Genomic DNA, 25,042 nt, shown 5'->3' on the forward strand with positions numbered 1-25,042 from the left:
AATAATTTTTTTATTAAAAATATAAACAAAAATAAATGTTTTGGTTTACTTTATTATTAAATATATTTTTATATTAATTTTATATAATTTTACATAAGTAATATAATAATACAAAATTTAATACATAATTATAAAACAAAGTTAAAGCATATATATAGTTGTACTTATATTCGCAACTATTCTCATTAAAATTTGTGAATTTTTATCTATATCTATATTCATATCTATATAGCAGATACATATTCTACCTATTATATATAAATTTTATGGGTGTGCATGTATACTTTACCCATTATAATACAGAACAAGTAGTGGAAATGCACCAACACATGGATGCCACCGCCACCGCCACCGCCACCGCCAACTCAAACTCAAACACACCCACTCAGCCAGATACCATACCTTCTTCAATCTACACATTCTCTTCCTGGGGCCATCATGGGCTCACAACACTGGCCCTGTTCTTTTCTTTCTCTTGAACTCCAATGCGGAAGCTAAAAAGGCCTCACGGCCCAAACTGTAGGAACAGATCTTGCTCTTGGAGCATCAATTGTTTGACCATATCGTTTTAATCTCCTTCCATTTTTTTTAAACCTGATCAACATTTTGAGAGTGAGCGAAAGCTCTCAAGAGAATGATGTATGTGACAATGTTGGGTTTACAGGGCTGCGTAGCTTTCATCTTCTCAAAGTAGGAAATTGCTTTGGACAAAGCCTTTGTTTTGTCAGAAGAATGAAGGTGGGCAGTGATGACTGCATTATAGACAGAAGTATCTGGACGACAGCCAGTGTTACGCATCTCAGAGAAAAGCCACATAGCCATTCTTATTTGGCCTTTCCTTCCCATAATTGATATAAGTTTAGAGTAAATTCCATTATCAGCAATATACCATCTTTGCTTTTGCATCCATCTGAAAACCTAAACACTGGGCCTGTGCTGTTCCTGGCCCATGAATCATTCTTAGATTGAAAACGAGGAAACAAGTGTTGACCACTCATACTTGAGTTGAGGAGGTTCTTTACTGAATGCACCAACGATGAGAAATGGTTACCCATTTTGGTGTTACTCCATGCATGAACCGTTTTTCAAACTTGACGTGGAACTCCAACATAAGACAGCTTGTGAATCATGGGCATCCCCAAAACGCCCTTCTTCTTTTCCGCCACATGAAGCGAAGTGGCGTTTCCCCCAACAACTCTACCTTTCCCTTCGTAGCAAAAGCCTGTGCCATCCTTTTCAATCTAATAAACTCCCAAATCATCCATGCCCATGTGGTCAAATCTCGGTTCCAATCCAATATTTATGTGCAAACCGCTATGGTTGACATGTACGTTAAATGTGGGCACTTGCAAGATGCATACAACGTGTTTGATGCAATGCCTGTGAGGGACATTGCTTCTTGGAATGCAATGTTGTTGGGTTTTGCTCACTCTGGCTTCCTTACTAAGTTGTCTTGTCTTCTACGTCAGATGAGGCTTTCTGGGATTCATCCGGATTCAGTCACTGTGTTGCTACTTATTGATGCGATTTTGCGTGAGAGAAATCTGGCATTTTTGGGTGCAGTTCATTCTTTTGGGATTCGAATCGGTGTTTGTAATGACGTTTCTGTGGCCAACACTTTGATTGCTGCATATGCCAAGTGTGATGACTTGTTGTCAGCAGAGGCATTGTTTGATGAAATTGAAAGTGATCTTAGGTCTGTTGTTTCGTGGAATTCTATGATTTCAGCGTGTGCGAACTTTGAAAAGCACGTCAAGGCTGTTAATTATTACAAAGGGATGCTAGATTGTGGGTTTTGCCCGGACATTAGCACAATTCTCAATTTGCTTTCGTCTTGTGTGCAATCTAAAGCACTATTTCATGGCTTGCTAATACATCCTCATGGAGTTCAGTTGGGTTGTGATTCCGATGTATGTGTGGTGAATACTCTTATTTGTATGTATTCAAAGTGTGGGGATGTTCATTCTGCAAGATTTTTGTTTGATGGCATGTCTGATAGAACTTGTGTTTCATGGACTGTAATGATTAGCGGGTATGCTGAGAAAGGGTATATGAGTGAGGCATTGACCTTGTTTAATACAATGGAAGCTACTGGTGACAAACCGGATTTGGTTACAGTGCTTGCTTTGATTTCAGGTTGTGGCCAGGCGGGGGCGCTTGAACTTGGAAAATGGATCGACAATTACTCTATTAACAAAGGGTTGAAAGATAATGTTGTAGTTTGTAACGCACTAATTGACATGTATGCCAAGTGTGGAAGTTTTAATGATGCTAAGGAACTTTTCTACACCATGGTTAACAGAACTGTAGTGTCTTGGACAACTATGATTACTGCTTGTGCTTTGAATGGAGATGTTAAAGATGCCCTGAACCTGTTTTACATGATGTTAGACATGGGAATGAAACCAAACCACGTAACATTCCTTGCTGTTCTCCAAGCTAGTGCACATGGAGGTTTACTAGAAAGAGGATTGAAATGCTTCAACATGATGACACAAAAGTATGGCATAAGCCCTGGTATAGACCACTATTCTTGTATGGTTGATCTTCTTGGTCGTAGAGGGCATCTTAGCGAAGCTTTAGAAATTATTGAAAGTATGCCTTTTGAACCTGATGTTGGCATATGGAGTGCGTTGCTCTCTGCTTGCAAACTTCATGGTAAGATGGAAATGGGTAAGTATGTGTCTGAACAACTATTTGAATTGGAGCCTCAGGTGGCAGTTCCATATGTGGAAATGGCAAACATATATGCATCAGCTGAAATGTGGGATGGAGTTGCAGCTATAAGAAGAAAGATGAAACATCTTCAACTGAGGAAATCTCCCGGTGAAAGTATTATTCAAGTGAATGAGAAATCTACTATATTTACTGTTGAGGATAGAGATCACCCTGAAACCTTGTACATTTATAATATGCTAGATGCCTTAACTTCTCATTCTAAAAAAGTATTACTCTCTTATTCAGAGGAGATTTTTGAATGTGAATAGAGTGAAGAGTGAAGCTATTCGCAAAGAAAGGCTGAGATTGGAGAGCTGTGTATAAATACCGATTTGGTGGATTGATTCATTAATGATTGAGAGTTTTTTTATTACCATTTCAAGTAAGCATGCGTTCCTGAGAAAAGGATAAAACAAATGTGTAAGAAGAGACATATCCTGTACATTTATTATACGGAAATTTTTTAGGTATTTAGAAGTAAAAATTTTAGCAAAATTTTATATAAAGAAAGAAAACTTTTAATTTTTTTATTTTTTATAAATTTTGATGTTTGACTTGTAAAGAAGCCAACAATAGTCTGGTTCAAGAAGGACGAAAAATTATAACATACCCCTACTTTTATATTTTATCGGAAATAACTTGTAAATTCATTAGAATTACAAACCGATTGTTAACTTTTAAAAATTTCGATTTCACAATTTAATTAAATTAGGAGAGCTGGTATTTATTACCAAAAAATTAACACAAAAGTTATTAAAAACAGAAGTGTTACCAATTATATTGCAGTTGATAAAAATACACAATTAGATATTAAATAAACAAATGGTTAAAACATTAACTCGTCATTTCATGCATCTTCAAAATTTTTCTAACATTGAACATTAAGCATATATTATCATCCAGCTGGAACACCGCATAAGCTTGTCGTAATCTTCTCTTAAAGAAAACAAAACAAAACAAGATAACAACGAAACTTAGGATGCAACACAGCACTCATCCTCGAATTCATACTTAAGGAATCTCCGTGCCGCTAATTAACCAGACTTACTGATAGAAAATATTGCTCTTTTAATATAAAACAAGTAATATTCGATAAATTCTAACTAAGATTCACCCTTTGCCTAACAAAGGACAGGCCTTAGAAAAATCCGTCAAAATTAATCTTTTCATTCATAAACGAATATAATTCTTACTTAATAAGCAATTTTAATATTTTAAATAAAAATACACTTTTTTCAAAATAAATTATTCCATAAAATCATTCAATTAGTTGCATATAATTTTGAAAATTAAAATAGTCACATATATTTTTAAAATTAAAATTAATTTAAAATTATATGAATTGCATTCTTTTTATGTAATAATTTTATTTTTTCATATTTTTAATTTTAAAGATAAAATTTTTTAGTTAATTTTTTATTAACTTATATAAAATTTCATAAATATTTATATTTATGAAAAATAATTTATTACCTTGTATAAATTTTTTATGAATAATTATTTTTATGTTTATAAAATTTATAATATTTAATTCATTATTTATAACAGTCCTAAAAATGTTTTCAGCAATTACGCATTTTTAATTTTATATAACTTTTTTAATCATGAAATCTACCACTTTCATTAACCTTTTTTTAAAAATCCTATTTTTAAACAATCACTCTCAGATCTTTATTCAGTTAATACCACAAATTTATTTTACACCGATTCCACCAAGAACAAAGTAAAAGTAGAATTTATTTCCTGTAACTCATTCAAATCGACCTCACCAAACATAAAATAAAACGTTGTTATCACATTTCATACACCTAATTAATCCCTTTCATCGTTAAGGCGATAGGTTGGAATAGCAACTAGATTATTGGCTCTACCCACCGTGACACCAAAATGTTCGATCATGTCCAAATCAGTTGGCAAGATTCCATGTGGTAACTTCCAATGAAAACAATGAACAAGTTGAGCCACTACTATCCGAACCAGAGTTAGACCCAATTGCAATCCAGGACACCCTCTTCTTCCAGACCCAAATGGTATCAACTCAAAGTCATGCCCTCTAACATCGATGTTACTTCCCTCAAATCTCTCTGGCCAAAACTTCTCTGCTTCACTCCATGCACTTGGCTCTCTCATAATAGCCCATGCGTTTATTATGATCCTTGATTTCTTAGGTATGAAATATTCTCCAACCATGCAATCTTCCATTGATTGGTGTGGTAACAATAACGGTGACGCCGGATGGATCCTCATGCTTTCCTTAATAACCATGTTCAAATACTCCAACTTCTCTAAGTCTGATTCCTCCACCTTCCTCTTCATACCCACCACACTTTCCAACTCCATTTGCACTTTCTTCATCACCCTTGGATTCTTTATGAGCTCAGATAGTGTCCTCTCAATTGCCGTACCCGTAGTATCTATTGAAGCCGCCAGCATATCCTGTGCACCAATAACAAAATCAAATAAAATGTGTCAAAGCATCATTAAAATCAGTATGAAGCCAACAAGCTTGCAGCTTGCAGCTTGATTGGTTTCTGTCAAACTCTTTGGTACTTGAGTGTGCCATGTTAATGGAGAAGATTTGTTCCTTTGTCTTATAGTCATATGGCAAATGTTATTTTCATATTCTTTTAAATATTGCTTTAAATTTTAAAAAATATATATACTAACTATGTTGTATTGTAAAGTGTTTCAAAATGTATTTTAAAATAGTGTATTGCTAGGAACATTTAAATTATATATATGTTAGGAAAATATTAACTATGTTATTCCTCTTTACCAGCAAAACGGCTTTGATATTGGAGCGTTCAAAACGGTATTCAGATTCTTCAGTACAGCCAACGCCCAACATGACATCCACAAAATCCTTGATCTCGTCTTCTCCTCCCTTATCTGATTGCATGTGCTCATCAATAATTTTGTCAAAGAAGTTGTCAAAGATTTTTCGAACTGCTTTCATGCGCTTTGTTAGCCCTTGAAGGTCAAGTGCACCAATGTAAGGAATGTAATCAGCAAGGTTAGGAATTGCTGCTAAATCCATTACCTCTCGTAGCACAGCCTTGAACCCCTTCCCACCTAAGTCTTGGCCCATGTAATGCTTTCCGAAAACCATTCTACAAGATATGTCAGCACTGAGTGTTGCAACTTTGGCACTGAGATCAACAGCAGTTTCATCATAACTTGCCTCCCTTATAAACTTTATCAATAGGTCAAGTTCCTCTTCCCTCACAGAGCTAAAGGAGTTGGTTTTGGTTTGGCTTAGCAATTCCAATGTGCACATCTTACGCATGTTGCGCCAATAAGAACCATATTCACCAAAGGTTACGTTCTTCCCAAGCAATGTGCTTTGCAGCCTCATGAGGTGGTCTACTTGCAAAGACAAGGTCATGGGTCTTGAGGAATAGTTCAGCAGCTTGGGGTGAAGAAACAACTATGGTGGGCACAAAACCTACTCGCAAGTACATGATAGGTCCATGCTTTTGTGCAAGTTTGTGAAGTTCACAATGAGGATTTGCACCCAACATGTGAAGGTTTCCTAAAATTGGTAACCCTTTTGGACCAGGTGGTAATTTCTTTGTATTCTTCTTGCTTCTCCATAGCCATAGAAAAGTAAGAGAAACTAAAACAATTGCTATCCAAATCATTCTAGCTATTGCAGTGCTATTGCTTAAGTGTATCTCCAATAACAAAAGCAAGTGTGACTTCTAGAAAACCATTGAAGGGTTTATATATAATCTAAAATTTGCAAGTGATGACACCGATGGTTTGATAAAGATGCGTTTTTATCAGTAAATTTGCAAGTGAACCCTTTCTCATAATTATGATATTAATTATTTAAAGTACATTTTTATTATACTAATCGTTATAATTAAAATTTATAATATCAAGTAAGTCTAATAAAATTTTAAAAAAATGTTTTCTCTTCTAATATATGAAGAACTTGCTTGATATGACAATATTTAAAATTTATATTTTTTTTATTTAATAAAATATGATTTTTTAAAGAATCTATTAAATTTTAAAATAATTATATAATATATTTTTAACTATATATTGAAAAAAAAATTTAATCTAATCATACATATGCATGCATAAGAAAATGACAGATTAACTTAGAAATGTTAGGTTTTATTACGGTGCAGTTGGCATATGTTGTCCATGCAAGGCAGGCAATGCCTAACAGCAAGTTCATATGACATGTTCATTTATTTAGGCTGTTGATGATGTTACGTTTGTTTAGGTGAAGGCTAATGTCCTCAAACTTTAGAACTGTTTGATGTATTTTTTATTTTTTATTTTAACTTTCCGTTTTATCTTTTAATTATAAATTTTTCATTTTGTTTTTACTTTTAAAATTTTAAAAAAAATCATAAAAGAACGAAAACATATTTTTTATGTTTTTTATACAAATCATAATAAAAATGAAATAGAATAAAAATAAAATGACAGTTTTATAATTTTAAAAAAATCTAAAAACAACAAACCCTAAATTTTTCTGATCTTGGAGGACCGACCTTTCAATATTTTTTAACTGTTCATTTTTAGTAAACAGTATAAATTGATGTTGCTAATAATATTTTGTCTACCAAATTAGCAAGTTTACATTGCTACAAAACCTATAAATATAGACAAATTTATAAATAGTTTTTTTAATTATTACAGACAGATGTTAGAATTATAAACGGATTTACAAATATTTTTAGTCAGTCTGTAATATGCGCGTCAGTAAATAATTATAGATGAAAAAATTCTTTTGTAATTACAGACAGAAAAATCTGTCTATAAATTACAAATGAACAAATCCGTTTGTGAAATTTTAATTTTTTTTCCATTTTTTTTACAAATATAATTATTCTTTACTGTTTCTAATTATCATAATTTATAAACATAATAAAAACTATAAAATTATATATTTAAAATCAAAAATTATTTATAAAATGTAAAATTAAAATGTCATTACAAATGAAAAAGTAAACATCCAAATAAATAATGTCAAAAATAAAATAATAGTGTATATCACAAATAATTGGTGTGAATTTTTTGAAAGAGCATCCCCATCAGTAGCGGAAGAGTCGAAGGAAGAATGACGCATTGAGCTAAAGATCAGTGATGTTAGAGCTAGTGGAAGAGGTATGTAGCTGCTTGTTCTCATGAGTTCAAAGTATGCATGCATCTGCATATGTTGCTGCTACATCTGCTGTTGCACCACTCTTTGCATCCTCGATACTACATTCTTCTCTATTTTGTTTGTCAACTTCTTCTTTCATGCACTTTTCTTGGTCTTCTACATCTTTTATTTTGTTTATGTAGTTCTTCATTGAAGGCATAAACCTGAGTGCAGACCATATCCTTCACTTCCTCAGGGGACATGGAGTCTGCAAAGCGGTTTCCTATGTTATAAATGTGGCCTTTATAAAGGTTACCCACTGTCTTTGACAATATAGTATCCTCATCAACTGATTCTGGATCTTGAAAAGATGTCTTCTCAAGCCTTTGAACATAGTTATCCTACAGTTCAGTGCAGATACTTATATATTAGTCTCGAGAACTATTTAATAAATCATTAATAATAACATATATTGTCAATAAAGATAACTTACATATGTGGTATGAGATTATGTATCAACCCACAAGGTTTTGTCTCCTTTATGAGTATATGTCTCCTTCAACGTCTCTCCATGTGTAGGTTGTCTTTTCAACTACTTCTCCTACAATTTCAATTAAATTACCATCTCAAATATCAATTATAAATTGAATAAAATAAATTTTAAAAAAAATTAAAAATCACATACCAAGTTTACCTTGGTGCCAGCAAAGTCATAAAACCACCAGTATGCAATAATCTTCCTTTTAAGGATACCCTGTTTGTCTTGTTCTTTATAAAGAGATTTTTAAACTTATCTATACCCTAATACTACTGTAAGGCATGAAGAAAGTTGGGTGCTATCCAATCATCAGATGATGGATCCTGATAAGCCTTAGTGTACATCTGTCTTAGTCGCTTTGTAGTGTGACTTTTCCAAGCCTTGAAAATCATCTTTCATCCTGGGAGGGAATGGAGAAGTTGCTCTACATAAATATAATTTTATTAGAAGAGGTACAAGAAACAATATCTAATTATACTTAGCTGAAATTAATTAATTGTTATTACCTTCCAATCTTTTAACCATTCCATCTTTATATCCTTAGGCACCTTTGCAAAACTTGTGTAAGACGCATCAAACATCTTCTTAATGGTATCTATTACTTGGTGGAGACCCTTATGTGGTGGTATCCAACTTAACACACAATAAAATAATATAATTATTATAACATTCATACTGAATAGAGTTATTAGTCATATTTTAAATTTAACTTAGAAAGTATATCCATCTCATCTTAAACTTATAAACAATCTCGATGATGCCTAGGTCTGTGATGATTGTTGCCCACTTACAGCTGAGACAGCAGTGAATCCCTCACCTATGCTCTGTGTAGAAAGAGGTTGTGTGACATGTGTAGTCGACAGTGTGAAACTCGCTGTACTGGAGGGAGAGGAGCAACATACACAGGGTTGGGCACCATGATAAACTGCTCTTGCCCCCGAGCCTGGGAGGTCTGCACAATAGCTGGTGTGGAGGTGGAAATGAGAGCGGTTGGTGAAGGAGTGTTGTCACGATCAAGATGTTGAGTAACACTTTTCTTACCTTTAACTGTCATATCTAAATCAAATATAATATATGTTTAAAGACCAAATACACAATGTTGTATCAACCTTTTATTTTACATTACACAAATTTCTAATATGAATTTTGGCAGAATTTTTACTAATATATAAATATTTCTTTACATTTGTTTACACTTAATACAACAAATTTTGAATGTAAATTTTGGCAGAATCTCTCCTAATATATGAATATTTCCTTACATTTGTTTATACTTAATACAAAAATCTAAATTTCTTTCACACATAATTTATATATTATATAACAATTTATTAATCAATGCATCAAAAATATACGCATCACAATCCTAAACTGTTCTAGAGCACATCTCCTTGTAACTCCACAACATGCATATTCTACGATCTTCGCAAGCATAAACAACCCCACGACACACAGTAATCAGGTTCGAGAAAGGAACTCCACGCCCATCCTCTCAATCATATAATCTCCAGTCCTACAACTCTATCTTAAAAATTTTAAGTCTCTATTATACATCAAAAATTAAAAAAACCAGCAATACAGTGATGCAAATTAATTTCCAAATGGATACTCCAACCACTCACAAAAGTCAAAAAAACTGATAATGCTAGAGAGAAACAGAGATAGGAAAATGAGAGAAAGAAAAAATAATGGAAAGTGAGAAAAAAGAAAGAATAGGTGCAGTTTTTATAGGTTTCACACATTATAGACGAAAAAATTTGTCTGTAAATGGTTTAATGAAACGGTGCGTTTTAGGAGTTCAATTACAATCAAATTTTTTCATCTGTAAATCTGCCAAAGACCATTATAGAAAAAAAAATCTTTCTGTAAATTGACAAATGAAAAGTCAATAAAAATACTCATTTTTACAAATGGATTTTTTTTGTTTGTAACTCCCACTTTAAAAATTTAGCTAATTTTTAAATTATAGATGAAAAGTTTTATATGTAATTCTATCTATAATTTTTTGCACCAAATAGTAAATTATTATACAGACAAAAAAATCTGTCTGTATTATAGATAAAAAAATCTATTCGTATTACATATAAATTTACTGATTTCTCAAAAAAAAATAAAATTGAATATCCATGTTTAAAATTTGTCTATATAAAATGTGTTTCTGGTAGTGTTAGTAATATAAGTAATACAAAATAATATTTTTATGAGTAAACATTTAAAATAGTTCTAAAAATACGATATGTTTTCTCTTAATATTTGTTTATTTAAACAAATATTTAATTATTCATATTGCAATTATATATATATATATTTTGTTATACTCTAAGAAATAAATAAATATTAGATTAATAATTATTTATGAAATTTTTTTAAATTTATCATGAAAATGTAATAAATATCATTGAATTTTCATATAGATAATATAATTTTAACTTTTTTAAAGTAGTCTATTTTTTAATTTTTTATATGAAATAAATGAATAATTCATTACTACTAAAATTAATTAATTAAATATTATTTTTATATTTTATTTCAAAATATCTACATTAGTAATTGAATTATAGTAGCTTGTATATTAAATGAATAAGTGCATTATTAAATTAAATTTTACAATAAATCGAGAATGTAAAAGAATCGCACCGAATATAACTTAAAAAGATATATACTTTTTAAATTAGAATAAATAATACTCTTTGTTTTTTCTTATAAAAAAATAGAAAGTAGCTAGTATCAAGGCTAATATGTACTGAAAATTTATTCTCTAGTATTTCTTTAATAATATTTTCTCGTGAAACATTAAAATTATGTAAACTCAAAATGTATCTTTTTAATGGTTATCAGTAATACCTTGTGAAAGATTTCAGAAAGACTTGAAACATAAGTCGTTAAAATTGGTTAATTAAGTTTATAAAATTGTAACACTCAATTCTATATTTCTTATTCATATTAACGTAATTATCTAATTTTTAATTAATTTAATTTTAATAGAGTATTTTGATTAATACTTCACTAAATGAGATCGAAGAGAACAAGATAAATTAGAACCCACCCAAAGACTCGTTATTCTCGGCCAATAGTCACAAGCGAAAGATGAAACCATTAGCTACAACTTAGTTTCTACTATTCCTTAAATTACTATATATCAATTAATGGTCCTTTTCAACCCACAGCCAGAATTTGTGGCCAAGATTAAGTGTAAGCCATAAAGGTATCAATTAACATGCAATTTTAGCTTAAGTTTGAGAAACATACACAATGAGTTGTCAAAGCTAACTTGGAATAGGAAAGACATGTGAGAAACTTTAATCAATTGGAGACACATAGCTGCCTTTCTGCCAAGCTAAATTTCGTTGCTTCGTTTTCCAAATTAATCTCGGCAATTGAACTAAAAAGAAAAGGAACATAAGATGCTTAATTTTTTATTGAAGGAGAGTCTTTAACTGGTGTGTGATACATGCTTGCTAATTTTTATTTTAAAAATTCTGATAAAACTTTATTCGACTTTACTTAATATCTACTTGAGTAACTGACATGGCAAAAACTTTATATTGAAAACTTGACTATATTTTGAAATTAACTGTATTGTAAACAAATACATGTATATGAATTATTTAGTTCTTTTTTATGTAAATATTCATTTAAACTTACAAAATGCTTATCTAGTTCCTCTCTTTGACTCTCTCTCGTGTCAACTGGTTCAGGTGCACAACGGACAGGTTAATTTATTTGACATAAATCTTATTAAAATCAACCTAATTATTATAACTTATTTAAGCACAGAGTACACACAAAGTTATTATCACTTATTTATTTTCTCCTAATCCATTTCATCGTGAAGGCGATAGGTTGGAACAGCAACTAAATGATTGGCTCTGGGCATTGCGAGACCAAAATGTTCAGTCATGTCCAAATCATTTGGCAGCATGCCGTGTGGTAGCTTCCAATGAAAACAATGAACAAGTTGGGCCACTACCAAACGAACCACAGTTAGACCCAATTGCAACCCAGGACACCCTCTTCTTCCAGACCCAAATGGTATCAACTGAAAGTCATGCCCTCTAACATCATTGTTACTTCCCTCAAATCTCTCTGGCCAAAACTTCTCTGCCTCGCTCCATGCACTTGGCTCTCTCATAATTGCCCATGCATTTATTATTACCCTTGATTTCTTAGGTATGAAGAATTCTCCAACCATGCAATCTTCCATTGATTGGCGTGGTATCAATAATGGTGCCACCGGATGGATCCTCATACTTTCCTTTATAACCATGTTCAAATACTCCAACTTCTCTAAGTCTGATTCCTCCACCTTCCTCTTCATACCCACCACTCTTTCCAACTCCATTTGCACTTTCTTCATCACCCTTGGATTCTTTATGAGCTCGGATAGTGTCCATTCAATTGCCGTAGCAGAAGTATCCATTGAACCCGCCAGCATATCCTGTACACCAATAATAAAATTAAATAAAATGTTTCAAAAAGGATCATTAAATCAGTGTGAAGATTTGTTCCTTTGTCTTATTGTCATGTGGCAAATGTTACTAACATATTCTTTTAATATTGCTTTGATATACTAACTATGTCATGTGTGTTTAAAAATGTATTTTAAAATAGTGTATTGGTAGTGACGATATACTTGCAGCTATTATATAACATTTAAATTAACTATGTAATTCCTTTTTACCAGTAAAACGGCTTTGATATTGGGGCGTTCAACACGGTATTCAGATTCTTCAGTACCAACAAAGCCCAACATGACATCCACAAAATCCTTGATTTTGTCTTGTCCTCCCTTATCTGATTGCATATGCTCAACAATAATTTTGTCAAAGAAGTTGTCAAAGATTTTTCGAACTGCTTTCATGCGCTTTGTTAGCCCTTGAAGGTCAAGTGCACCAATGTAAGGAATGTAATCTCCTATGTTAGGAGTTGCCGCTAAATGCATTCCTTCTTGCATCACACCCTTGAACCCTTTCTCATCGAACTCCTTGTCCATGTACTTCTTTCCTAAAATCATTCTACAAGCTATATCAGCACTGAATGTTGCAACCTTGGCACTGACATCTACAGCAGCTCCATCATTTGCATCTTCTCTTAGAATCTTTATCAACAGGTCAAGCTCCTCTTCCCTCATGCATCTGAAGGTGTTAATTTTTGTTTGACTTAACAATTCCAACGTGCACATCTTACGCATGTTGCGCCAATAAGAACCATATTCACTAAAGCTCAAGCTCCTTTGCTCCCAAGAAATGTACTTTGCAGCCTCATGAGGTGGTCTACTTGCAAAGACATGGTCATGGGTTTTGAGGAACAGTTCAGCAGCTTGGGGTGTAGAAACAACTATGGTGGGCACAAAACCTAAGCGCAGGTACATGACAGGTCCATGTTTTTGGGCAAGTTGGTGAAGATCACGATGAGGATTTGCACCCAACATGTGAAGACTTCCCAAAATTGGTAACCCTTTTGGACCAGGTGGTAATTTCTTTGCCTTCTTCTTGCTTTTCCATAGCCAAAGATAAGCAAGAGAAAGTAGAAAAATTATTATCCAAATCATCCAATCTATTTGAGAAAGTTCAAATTGCATTGCAAAGTGTCTATGGATTTATACAGTGGTGCCTGTGGTCTATAATATAGGAGATGTTACATCATCCACCGTAATAAATATCTTGTAATAATTGACGAGTTTCAAAATTGTTATTTACGGGTCAGACAAAGATGCTAGTCGATATTTCCGCGGCCACCGCTTAAGTTGAATGACTTCGCCTGCAAAAGATACTTTGATATTTGATATTTCCACGACTTTTTCATGTATAGCCAATTTAGGCGTGTGAAATCAAATGAAAACCAGCTGCAATGTTTGTCTCTTATTAATTGAAAAATATATCTTTGTGTGACATGATAATTAGTCACATCATAGATTTGTAGTACCATTATATTTCCTTTTAAACGGTGTTTCTACATCATATCTCAACCTTTGATTATGAATTCCCCTGGCTATTAATACTTAATATTATATTCCTAAGTCCTAACTCGGAAGACGAATTTGAGTTATATCTCCTGCCCCACATGGACTCTCCCACGTACAAAATAAGAAAATAAAAATGTATTTAACATTAATTTTTAGTAAATTAAGTTTATAAAATATGTTAATATAAAATTAATGGAGAAAAGGAAGAAGGCTTTTTTATGGTAAAAAAAATGGAAGGAGATTAAAACGATATGGTCAAACAAATGCTGCTCCAAGAGCAAGATCTGTTCCTACAGGTTGGGCCGTGAGCCTTTTTTAGCTTCCGCATTGGAGTTCAAGAAAAAGAAAAGAACAGGCCCAGTGTTGTGAGCCCATGATGGCCCAGAAAGAGAATGTGTAGATTGAAGAAGGTATGGTGTCTGGCTGAGTGGGTATGTTTGAGTTTGTGTTGGGGTTGGCATCCATGTCTTGTTGCGTTTCCACTACTTGCTCTTCTTCTCCTTCACTTCCAAATTACGCACGTAACCATCCGCGCGTGGCTTCACCCACCCGAATTTCATGCTCTAAGAGGAAGAAAAGCAGCGACAATTGGGAGGCCCAGGAGCTGGTTCGTCATCTCACGCGCAAGATAAGCGACAAAGAGCCTTTGGTGAAAACACTGAACAAGTATGTGAAGATCCTCAGAACCGAGCACTGCTTTTTACTCTTTGAAGAACTCGGGAAGGAAGATAAGTGGCTACAATGCATCGAGGTCTCTTCTACTCATTTATTGCACAATCATTATATCTTCAATGAATCACTCTGCCTCATTGGGTTCTGATCTTTGGTGTTTAGGTTTTCAGATGGATGCAAAAGCAAAGATGGTATATTGCTGATAATGGAATTTACTCTAAACTTATATCAATTATGGGAAGGAAAGGCCAAATAAGAATGGCTATGTGGCTTTTCTCTGAGATGCGTAACACTGGCTGTCGTCCAGATACTTCTGTCTATAATGCAGTCATCACTGCCCACCTTCATTCTTCTGACAAAACAAAGGCTTTGTCCAAAGCAATTTCCTACTTTGAGAAGATGAAAGCTACGCAGCGCTGTAAACCCAACATTGTCACATACAACATTCTCTTGAGAGCTTTTGCTCACTCTCGAAATGTTGATCAGGTCAATTCCTTGTTTAAGGATCTTGACGAGAGCATTGTTTCACCCGATATTTACACTTTCAATGGTGTCATGGATGCTTATGGAAAAAATGGCATGATTCGTGAAATGGAATCCGTGCTTGCTCGAATGAAAAGTAGTCAGTGTAAGCCTGACTTAATTACCTTTAACTTGCTCATTGATTCATACGGCAAGAAGCAGCAGTTCGACAAGATGGAGCAAGTTTTTAAGAGTTTGTTGCGCTCTAAGGAGAAACCTACATTACCTACCTTTAATTCTATGATTTTGAACTATGGGAGGGCGCGCCTTAGGGACAAAGCTGAGAATGTTTTCAAGAAGATGACTGACATGGGTTACACGCCCAGCTTTATCACGCATGAGAGTCTCATCTATATGTATGGCTTCTGTGATTGTATTTCCAGGGCTATAGAATTGTTTGATGGGCTGGTTCAGTCAAAATCTCAGATTAAAGTTTCAACCCTAAATGCTATGCTTGATGTTTACTGCATTAATGGTTTACCACAGGAGGCATATTCACTGTTTGAGAGGGCCAGAAGTATTCAAGTATGTCCACATTCATCAACATATAAACTTCTGTACAAGGCATACACTAAAGCCAACCAGAAAGAGCTTCTAGATAAGTTGCTGAAGCATATGGATAAAGATGGCATCATCCCTAATAAGAGGTTCTTCTTGGATGCTTTGGGTGCTGTTGCATCTTTGCCAGCAAATTCGCAATCTGCTGGTGCCACAACTGATTCAAGCTCAGCAAATTCAGAATCTGCTAATGCTGCAACTGATTCAAACAACCCCCAAGATTTTGCCAAATTGGCAACTCATGTCAAGGTTTTTTTGACTCATCCATGACTTGCATACAAGCAGCTCAGTTCTTTTGTGAGGTGCTATATGATATTACTTTGCCGCCACTTCTCTATCATTCTATTTCCCATCTTACTGATTGTTCTGAGGAATAGATTTTTCCTTTGACTTCTTATGGAATCACTTTTTTTTTTTTGCTTCTCTTTGTTTGCTTTTCTAATAATATAATGATCCCGTTTGGTTGAAATTAAATAATTCATCTTATAAGATACTACTTCTGTTTGTGTCCTAACCTTCAAAGTTCAAACTCAGACTTGGTTTTGGTTTTCCGACGACAAGCGAATTTTGTTTTATTATTATTAACTTACGCAAGTACCTTTACTAGATTAGGGAAGTCACAAGATTCACAATAACAAAACCTAGGTATACTTTAGGCATTTTAGAATACTTGGTTAAATTGACTTTTGATGCTGAAAATTAATATTCCTAGGACAAAAGAAACAAGAATAAAAGATGATTTGTGCTTGTTTTCCATAATTGTGTAGAATATTTTATTACTAGTCCATGTGTAATTGTGTATAATTACTTTATTCATTATTTTCTTTAAGCTGTGTCTGTTCACCTTAATATGCTTTTTCCCTTTTTGTTCATTGCAAGTTTGCCAGTTGCAAATGAAACACTGAATCCATTTTAATGAAGTAATCAGCATAAATATAAGCGTAGAAGGTCCTATTTCCTAGGCTTCATATGTTGTATATAGTATATTCAACTAGTTCTTGTCTGAAATTACAACTACTTTCTTTTACTGGTGATGGTGCAGCACTAGATGACAATGACAACCAAAATTATGCTTCTTTTATTTGCTTAAACTTTTAAGCCTTTGAATTTTTTTTCCCTGTTTTATATTTGGAAGAATTTGACGGGGATGCTTAATCCACTGACTTTCTGGTTCAGTGACATGTTGGAAAGTACCATTGCCTCCCAAAATGTTTGCAGAACGATTATAGACTGTATATATATACTTCATTATTTAAATGGTTGGCCACGACAATTTTTACTTGGCCTTTTAAATACCACACCACCAAACATCCATGGAACAATATAATATGAAATTAATTGAAATGTTATTCTTTATGTATTATTATTGACTATTTTTATTTGATCGTTCGGAAGTTTAATATTATTTTGGCAAATTTGTTTGGATATTTTTCTGTTTGCTTCCTGAATAAAATTTGTCTGGCTTCGCCCATCTTGACTTTGGTTCATTTTTGTTCATAGATATAGAAGTTTTTCCAGCACATTGTCCCTTGTCTTTGTGACACTGTGGTCTATGATGAACGCATCAGACGTGACAGCTGCCAAAACTAACAACCAATCAAAAAGAGCAGGCTTGCTACTGGAAAGCAATGAGTAAATCTACAATTTACAAAATTGAGTTTTTATCAATGATGTTATGGATAATTCGTGTACAATGATCACTCTGGTGCAATATGAAGTCAAGACTAAAAGATTGGCTTGTAATATTTCTGCCCAGTAATGAAAACAATTAATTAATGAAACAGTTTGTTGGAAATTTAGATTTGTGACTTTTAATCATTTCCTTCCCTCTACTTGCAAAAAAGGTTTTTTCCATTACTCATGTTTTATAAAGGAATTAATTTTGATTCTTGACTTTAATGGGTTTGATTTTCTTCTTGCTTGTGGCCCGACTCACTTCCTTGAGACCCAGGCACGCCATTACAGATTGCAACAGTGCATCACCATGCCTAACTCTATTTCCGTGACGTCGTAGGCATGACCAAACCATAGTACATATCTTCCTGTCCCAACTATCTATGCCCATTCTGTTTTAATCTTTTCTGTTTCAGTTATTATGCCAGTGTCTTGAAACATTGATTTTAAAATTTTGGTTGGACTTATTTGTTTAGATGCATTTGAGATCTGCATGGCATTTGGTCTTTTGCGTTCTAATGCGTTTTTTTATTTGATACTCCCAGTTTTAGCACAGGAAAATATGAAAAATGAGGAACCAAGATTTGGGATTTCTTATATGCTGTTGGATAAAGCCATGCTTGCATGGTGTTTATGAATCCATGCTCCCTCGTTTCTAATGCAGATTTACGAGGTGTTTATGCTAAAAGTCATCTCAATTGCAATCACACTAGTAGTGTAGGTTGCTGGAGGTGCTAGCTATAAAGTACTTAACAGGATTCTGATATGGATGCTATGCTGTAAGACTTTTTATTTGAGTGGAAGATTGTTATGCAAGTCTTATTTATCAATTTTCACACTCAAGTTGAAGAGGTTATAAACCTTATTGTAAAGTGGTTATAAGCAGAAACCAAACAAGGTTAGAGCCTTGTTTATCAAGTATCAAGAGTATAAAGTCAGAAGTTATAAGCCTTAGTCCTGGATATAATCGTAAGTTCAGCAGGTAATAAATCTTTTACTATACTTGATTCCTTAGCTTTTTTCATCAAAACTTCATAAGCTAAGCCTTATTTCACTTGGTTAGAAACTCAGGGTGAGGAGGTTATAAACTTTTACTGCACTTGATTGGCAGCACAACGTGCCTTATTCATCGATTTTCAAACAAAGGCTCACAAGTTATAAACCCTATTTTACTTGGTTACACCCTCAAGATGAATAGGTTATTGTTATAGACATTTCTTCATTTGGTTATAAGCGAGGGGGAAAGAGGAAAAACTAGATCATACATAGATGGCATAATTCAGCTTGAGAGAAAGACTCAATAATGACAATGTACAACAAGAAAGAGAAAAGAAAGAAGAGAAAAGGAAGAAGAATTCTGCCAACAATAATATATTTTAACTAGAGACAGGATAGGATAAAAAAAAATAAGACGTAACTTAAAAATATATAAAATTTGTTAAATTAAAGAAATAAAGAGTAAAATTAAATAATCTCATATAGATGATAAGCTAAAAAAATGCAAGTTAGCAGAAAATGAATAAAGTGTGGGGGGAGGAAGTATATAAAAGAAAAGAAAGATGGAGATTGACAGCAGAGATCCCGTGTTTTGTGGATAGTGGGATAAGATCCGCTGATCCAATCGCGTGATGACTATGCCAATTGCCAGAAAACTCGTCTCCGTCTCCGAGATAACTTCATCCCATCAAACTTCCTCTCATCATTCAAATCATAATCATTATGTTAATACAAACTTCTAAAACCACACGTATGTTTAGAGGGGAAGGATGGGTTTCAAAATTATCAGAGATATTACGCAATATGTTTTAGAAATTGTGCAATATTGCACAAAATTATACAATAATTAATTTAACAAAATTATAAAATTTTCTTATAAAAAGTTACTAAAATATTTTACATGTCTTACAAAAAAGTCAAAGAATTATTCGACACAATTTTAATTTTTTTTTTCAAGTTTTGTTAATCTTATAGCAAAAGTTAAGTATTTGAAAGATTATAAAAAATATTATTATTATATATATTTTTAGGTATAACAACACTCTGCTGGTTATTTCACGTGGGTATATTTTTATTACATATTTAAGATATAATTGGTGTTTTAAAATATCAAAATTAAATAAATATGAGGCAACATGGTAGGAAAAAATATTTTGTTAAGAAATATTTTAAAAGTATTAGTTAAAAAATTAATACTTTAAAAAATTAAAATATTATAAAAATTATTTTTGTATTTTTAATAAAATATACTTTTAATTTCTTATTTAATATATTTAGATACTCTTTAGCATTTAAAAAATACTAATAAATACCTTTTAAGGAGTTAAAAAATTAGAAAATATTATTAATATATCCTTCATAACTTTTAATATATTTTAACAAAATTTTTAATAAAAAATTTTAACTTCTTAAATAATATCTTAAGAATAGTGATTAAAAATTTTAAATAATAAACAAAAATGCAATCTAAAAATTCAAATGTGAAAATATTATTATTATTTTCCTTATAATGGATAACTATTTAAAGTAGTGAGACGTAACACTTAAGAATCAATGCTATTTAATGCTAGTTAAAATCTTCATTTATTTTCTTTTATGAAGAGATAATTTTCTATAATAAATATTAATTGTGATATCATAGTTTTAAATGTTGCAATAATTTAATATAAAATTTTTCTCTCATTTTATAATCTAAATTTGAATATTTTCTTTATCGCTTCATTTTCACTCCTCTCAACTAAATGCATAACGACTTGGTCATCATACTTGTTTACCAATTATAATGACAAATACCATTAAAAAAGAAACAACAAAAACAAATAAATGGATATGTAGACTCAGTATTTTTCTAACAATATATCCACAATCATCATATTATAAAAAAAATTACTTTAACAGTCAATCAAATTTGACACTAATAAATGGTACAGATGAAATTCTCTATTCCAAGAATACTAGAAAGTAGTTGGTATATATTCATAATATTCTTAAAGTGTGTTTGTCTCTCAAAATTCAACATTAAGTAAAAATTGAAGATAAAAATAATTTATAAATACTTATTTTTTTCGATCCATGAAAATGCTCTTTAAAGACAAAGTTATAAAGCATAGAAAAGTAAAAATAACCAATGTCTCAAATAAGATGAACATGATAAAATTTAATGATATGAAGCATAATGTTGTACTTTGAATTTGAACCGAAGATCCCCTTTAAAAGATAGAAGAAGAATGTTAAGAAGGAATTCTTTTATATCGTACATTTTTTATTTATTAATTAAAATGTATTAAAAATTATAAAAATAGAAAAAATTTATTAGAAGAATGAAAAATGAAATATACATAATTTTTATATTTTGTAATATATTTCTGTAATAATTAAAAAAAGTGTTTAACATTAAAATATAAGATTCCTTTCACATCGATGAGTCCTATATGTGCCCTTTCCAGTCCATCACCACGTAGACACATATTTCCAAAGCTCACACCGAAGAAGATACAATTTTCTATCTTCAGTTTGATTTAAGAATTAAAAGAATGCACATGCATTGGCCTTTTATTGCATTAACAGTTAATTTCTCTTATTCTATATAAACACTAAGACATCACCACTGAACCAAAGCATTGAACCAAGCAACCACGCAACGATGACATCGATGCAAGCCCTACTCAAGAGAACCATTGCCACCGCTAAACCCAACACTTGCAACTTATGCGCATCCTTTTCTTCTCTACGACCCTCCGCCGCTACCGCCGACAGTGTCCCTGCGCGGCCGCAACTTCCGCCGTTCGATTACCAACCCCACCCCTATCATGGACCCTCCGCCGACCAAGTCCTCGCCAAGCGCAGAAAGTTCCTTGGTCCTTCCTTGTTTCACTATTATCAGAAACCGGTGAGTCTCCGAAATCAAAACTGACAACCTTAATGTCCTCGAAACTTGTTCTTTTCTTTTATATTTTTATTTATCTCGTGTGTAATGTGAGTTTCTGATGTTCCAAAACTCAAAGATCTACTACCATGTTTCTCTTTCTTTTATTTATTTATGCATGTTGGTTGTCATTAAAAATTAAAGTTTTGTTTTGATTTTTATTTTATTTAGTTTTATAGCTTTGTAGGAATTTTGTGAACAAGAAGTGATGTCTGATTAAAATTTTGAATGTGTATGCAGCTGAATATTGTGGAGGGGAAGATGCAGTATCTTTATGATGAGAGTGGGAGGCGTTATCTCGATGCATTTGCAGGGATAGTTACTGTTTCTTGCGGACATTGCCACCCTGAAGTTTTGAATGCTATCACGGAGCAGAATAAACTTCTGCAGCATGCTACAACCATTTATCTGCACCATGCAATAGCTGATTTTGCTGAGGCTTTGGCATCAAAAATGCCTGGAAACCTTAAGGTCAGTTTTTGTGTCTAGTTCTTACTTGTTCCTTGAATCTTTTGACTGTGTAATGTGTATCATTGCATAATGCTTCTCATTCTTGAAATGATTTGTTTCTTTTCTAGTACTGTGTTCTGATGCAGTTTAACATCGGCATGCCTCTAAAACACTTGACAGTTGCTGCATGTTGTTAATTTCTGTTTTATTTCTTCTGTCAGATACTATGTTTTTTATTGAATGAGAGGAAAGGGGGCGAGGGAGCCTTTCTGTTTCATGTCTTGCATTCATTGGAGAAATGTGATGTTCAATTGTATAATGTGTTTGATTTTATTCAATGTGGATCCTAATTGTGATTGTTCAAAACATAATTTTAAATTGCAGGTTGTTTATTTTGTGAATTCTGGTTCAGAAGCAAATGAATTAGCAATGATGATGGCTCGTTTATATACTGGTAATCTTGGTATGATTTCTTTGAGGAATGGATATCATGGGGGGAGTTCTAATACAATTGGTCTGACTGCTCTGAACACATGGAAATACCCAATTCCAGAGGTTTGTCTGTATATTTGATCGCAAAATTTCAATTGATCGCGGTTGATCTTGCATGACTATATATGTAATCCATCAACTGTGACAGGGGAACCCGTGAGGCCCTTTTTCTTCCTCAATTACTTGATGGTGATTGCAGCTGTTGTGTAATTTATTTCCTTGTCAACATGTTTTACTCACTTGAAGACAGAAGTCAAGATTCTGAAATCTAAATTTATAGCATGCTTTTCAATATCATCTACCTTGGTGAATTTATTTTTCTCATTTTGACCCTTTTTGTCTATAATTAACAGGATCTGGGAAGATGATCATAGATATTACATAAACTTCAGTTTGAAAAAGTTTCAAATTTGTAAAAGTAATCCTCTGTTATTGTTGATTGTCTTTGTTCTGTTTTTTTCATGCAGAAATAAACCATCAATAAAATATATTAGCAAGTACCTACTCCAAGCTCGTCTAGTTATAATTATACCATTTTGAATGCGGTATCCATTTTTCTATTAAAGATGGTGCAATACAACTATTCTTAACAATGATTTAAACCTTTCAGGGTGAAGTTCATCATGTTATGAATCCAGATCCATATCGTGGAGTTTTTGGCGCAGATGCTAATAGCTATGCAAAAGATGTCCAAGACCATATTGACTATGGAACATCGGGGAAAGTTGCCGGATTTATAGCTGAAACAATTCAGGTGTGTATAATCTATCAGGTTTAATATTTAAAGTGGCATTTGGAACACCCCATTGGCCTGGCCTTTGTTTACTTATTCCTCATGGCTTATTCTAGGGAGTTGGAGGAGCAGTTGAACTGGCACCTGGGTACCTAAAACTTGTTTATGACATTGTTCATAAGGCTGGTGGTGTCTGCATTGCCGATGAAGTGCAGACTGGGTTTGGCCGCACAGGAAGCCATTATTGGGGATTGGAGACCCAGGGTGTTATTCCTGATATAGTTACCATGGCAAAGGTAAGAACCATCATATCATTGTTAATTATCCTTGTTCCTGAAACCTTCACACCTCAATCATACATTTCAAGCGCAACAACTTATGTATAATTGTATCTTGTCTTATGATATTCATTGTGCATTATATTTCTTTCCTCTAATATTTGGCTTTAGATATTTTTTTATTATAGAATATATTTTGTTCTAGCTTTTTAACTTTTATATCATCTGCTATTATTCCATTGTATCTCATGTTAATCAATATCAGGGTATTGGCAATGGTTTGCCATTAGGAGCTGTTGTTACAACACCAGAAATAGCAAGCGTGATGGCCCAGAAGATTCAATTTAATACGTTTGGTGGGAACCCTGTATGTTCTGCTGGGGGACTTGCAGTGCTCAGGGTTCTGGATAAGGAGAAGCGTCAGGCTCATTGTGCTGATGTTGGTTCTCACTTGCTCGAGCGTTTAAGATCTCTTAAGCAAACACATGAAAGTATGTAATCTTGAGTTTAACATCCTCAAAATAGATAGTTTTCTTTTTATCTTTGTAGAGGAATAAACATTGGTTTATGCTGCAATTATGTTGATTATTTGCATTTTTAACATATAATGTGCCAGTCATTGGAGATGTGAGAGGAAGAGGCTTAATGGTGGGAGTAGAGTTTGTTACTGATCGAAAAGAGAAGACACCTGCAAAGGTTGAAACTAATGTCTTGTTTGAAAAACTTAGAGGTGAGTCAAGAATCATTTTAATATTTTATGCTTCTGAAGCCTTTTTTTTTTTTTTTTCAAAATATCTTACTAACAGTCTAACCATTTATTTGTATATGAATTGAAGAGCTTGGTGTTCTAATTGGAAAAGGAGGACTGCATGGAAATGTTTTCAGGATTAAGCCACCAATGTGTTTCACCAAAGATGATGCAGGTATATAATTTCACTCTCTCAACTAGGATGAGGCATCCACTTTTTATTTTTAAGCCTTTTTCCTAGTAAAATGTCATTTAACCGACCGTTCTCCTTGTGTGCAGATTTTCTTGTGGATGCCTTGGACTATGCTATATCAAAGTTATGAGATGATTATGCATCCTGCTAGCATGAAATGAAATCCTCCATATTTCACGTTCATGTGTTTCGCATATGTTCCTCAATAAATGTAATGTTCACCCTTAGGTGAGTGTGGACAACTGTTGTATATAATTGGATTTCATGTTGGAAAAAGATTACTCACATGTTGGTTCAACTTCATTCTGGAAAATTAATCGTTATTTTCAAAAATTAAGTTAAAATATATAAGTAATTTTTAAAAATAAGCACAATTAAACAAGCCATACATTTACATCTTGGGTGGGCCACATCAAATCACAAAATCAATGACCCGCTTGAGCAGTTTTACTCAAACTTGAAAGTCGAAGTTCTA

The 25,042-nt window shown here is 33.0% G+C and overlaps 5 protein-coding genes across 6 annotated transcripts; 3 read left to right on the plus strand and 2 right to left on the minus strand.

The window, feature by feature from the left end:
- Nucleotides 1-263: 263 nt before the first annotated feature.
- Nucleotides 264-3,187, plus strand: LOC113873338 (pentatricopeptide repeat-containing protein At4g19191, mitochondrial). The gene has a single exon (XM_027511417.1). The coding sequence runs from the start codon at nucleotides 1,044-1,046 to the stop codon at nucleotides 2,985-2,987; it is 1,944 nt and encodes a 647-aa protein (XP_027367218.1). The 5' UTR covers nucleotides 264-1,043; the 3' UTR covers nucleotides 2,988-3,187.
- Nucleotides 3,188-4,530: 1,343 nt separating this feature from the next.
- On the minus strand, nucleotides 4,531-6,359 carry LOC113873662 (cytochrome P450 CYP736A12-like). The gene is made up of 4 exons (XM_027511900.1): nucleotides 6,031-6,359; nucleotides 5,711-5,972; nucleotides 5,495-5,644; nucleotides 4,531-5,154 (listed from the first exon to the last, which is right to left on the minus strand). The coding sequence occupies exons 1-4, from the start codon at nucleotides 6,357-6,359 to the stop codon at nucleotides 4,531-4,533; spliced, it is 1,365 nt and encodes a 454-aa protein (XP_027367701.1).
- Nucleotides 6,360-10,825: 4,466 nt separating this feature from the next.
- On the minus strand, nucleotides 10,826-13,949 carry LOC113873829 (cytochrome P450 CYP736A12-like). Its single transcript, XM_027512162.1, has 2 exons — nucleotides 13,042-13,949; nucleotides 10,826-12,798 (listed from the first exon to the last, which is right to left on the minus strand). The coding sequence occupies exons 1-2, from the start codon at nucleotides 13,939-13,941 to the stop codon at nucleotides 12,175-12,177; spliced, it is 1,524 nt and encodes a 507-aa protein (XP_027367963.1). The 5' UTR covers nucleotides 13,942-13,949; the 3' UTR covers nucleotides 10,826-12,174.
- An 802-nt stretch (nucleotides 13,950-14,751) lies between these two features.
- Nucleotides 14,752-18,754, plus strand: LOC113873830 (pentatricopeptide repeat-containing protein At4g39620, chloroplastic). 2 transcript variants are annotated; one of them, XM_027512164.1, is made up of 3 exons: nucleotides 14,752-15,076; nucleotides 15,160-16,326; nucleotides 17,578-18,754. In XM_027512164.1, exons 1-3 carry the CDS (start codon nucleotides 14,759-14,761, stop codon nucleotides 17,581-17,583), a joined length of 1,491 nt encoding a protein of 496 aa, XP_027367965.1. In that variant the 5' UTR covers nucleotides 14,752-14,758; the 3' UTR covers nucleotides 17,584-18,754. The 2 variants fall into 2 exon arrangements, with proteins under 2 accessions (XP_027367965.1, XP_027367964.1); XM_027512163.1 differs by having other exon boundaries at nucleotides 15,160-16,379; nucleotides 17,578-18,671.
- Nucleotides 18,755-21,335: 2,581 nt separating this feature from the next.
- On the plus strand, nucleotides 21,336-24,866 carry LOC113873831 (alanine--glyoxylate aminotransferase 2 homolog 1, mitochondrial). Its single transcript, XM_027512166.1, has 9 exons — nucleotides 21,336-21,637; nucleotides 21,914-22,144; nucleotides 22,508-22,678; nucleotides 23,226-23,369; nucleotides 23,465-23,644; nucleotides 23,892-24,117; nucleotides 24,243-24,356; nucleotides 24,463-24,549; nucleotides 24,654-24,866. The coding sequence occupies exons 1-9, from the start codon at nucleotides 21,392-21,394 to the stop codon at nucleotides 24,695-24,697; spliced, it is 1,443 nt and encodes a 480-aa protein (XP_027367967.1). The 5' UTR covers nucleotides 21,336-21,391; the 3' UTR covers nucleotides 24,698-24,866.
- The last annotated feature ends 176 nt before the right edge of the window (nucleotides 24,867-25,042 follow it).

The sequence above is a fragment of the Abrus precatorius genome, unplaced genomic scaffold, assembly GCF_003935025.1.
Source record: "Abrus precatorius isolate BTA unplaced genomic scaffold, Abrus_2018 Scaffold7, whole genome shotgun sequence".
Classification (NCBI taxonomy): Eukaryota; Viridiplantae; Streptophyta; class Magnoliopsida; order Fabales; family Fabaceae; genus Abrus; species Abrus precatorius.

Coding starts and splice junctions, on each gene's coding strand:
- LOC113873338 (XM_027511417.1), top strand. CDS start 1,044: ATGGTTACCCATTTTGGTGTTACTCCATGCATGAACCGTTTTTCAAAC.
- LOC113873662 (XM_027511900.1), bottom strand. CDS start 6,359: ATGATTTGGATAGCAATTGTTTTAGTTTCTCTTACTTTTCTATGGCTA. Junction 5,973..6,030: donor TGGGAAGAACGTAACCTTTG/GTGAATATGGTT, acceptor GGAATTGCTAAG/CCAAACCAAAACCAACTCCT. Junction 5,645..5,710: donor TTGCTGATTACATTCCTTAC/ATTGGTGCACTT, acceptor ATCTTTGACAAC/TTCTTTGACAAAATTATTGA.
- LOC113873829 (XM_027512162.1), bottom strand. CDS start 13,941: ATGCAATTTGAACTTTCTCAAATAGATTGGATGATTTGGATAATAATT. Junction 12,799..13,041: donor ATATCAAAGCCGTTTTACTG/GTAAAAAGGAAT, acceptor ATTGGTGTACAG/GATATGCTGGCGGGTTCAAT.
- LOC113873830 (XM_027512163.1), top strand. CDS start 14,759: ATGTTTGAGTTTGTGTTGGGGTTGGCATCCATGTCTTGTTGCGTTTCC. Junction 15,077..15,159: donor AGTGGCTACAATGCATCGAG/GTCTCTTCTACT, acceptor TTTGGTGTTTAG/GTTTTCAGATGGATGCAAAA.
- LOC113873831 (XM_027512166.1), top strand. CDS start 21,392: ATGACATCGATGCAAGCCCTACTCAAGAGAACCATTGCCACCGCTAAA. Junction 23,645..23,891: donor ATATAGTTACCATGGCAAAG/GTAAGAACCATC, acceptor AATCAATATCAG/GGTATTGGCAATGGTTTGCC. Junction 24,118..24,242: donor TCTTAAGCAAACACATGAAA/GTATGTAATCTT, acceptor ATAATGTGCCAG/TCATTGGAGATGTGAGAGGA.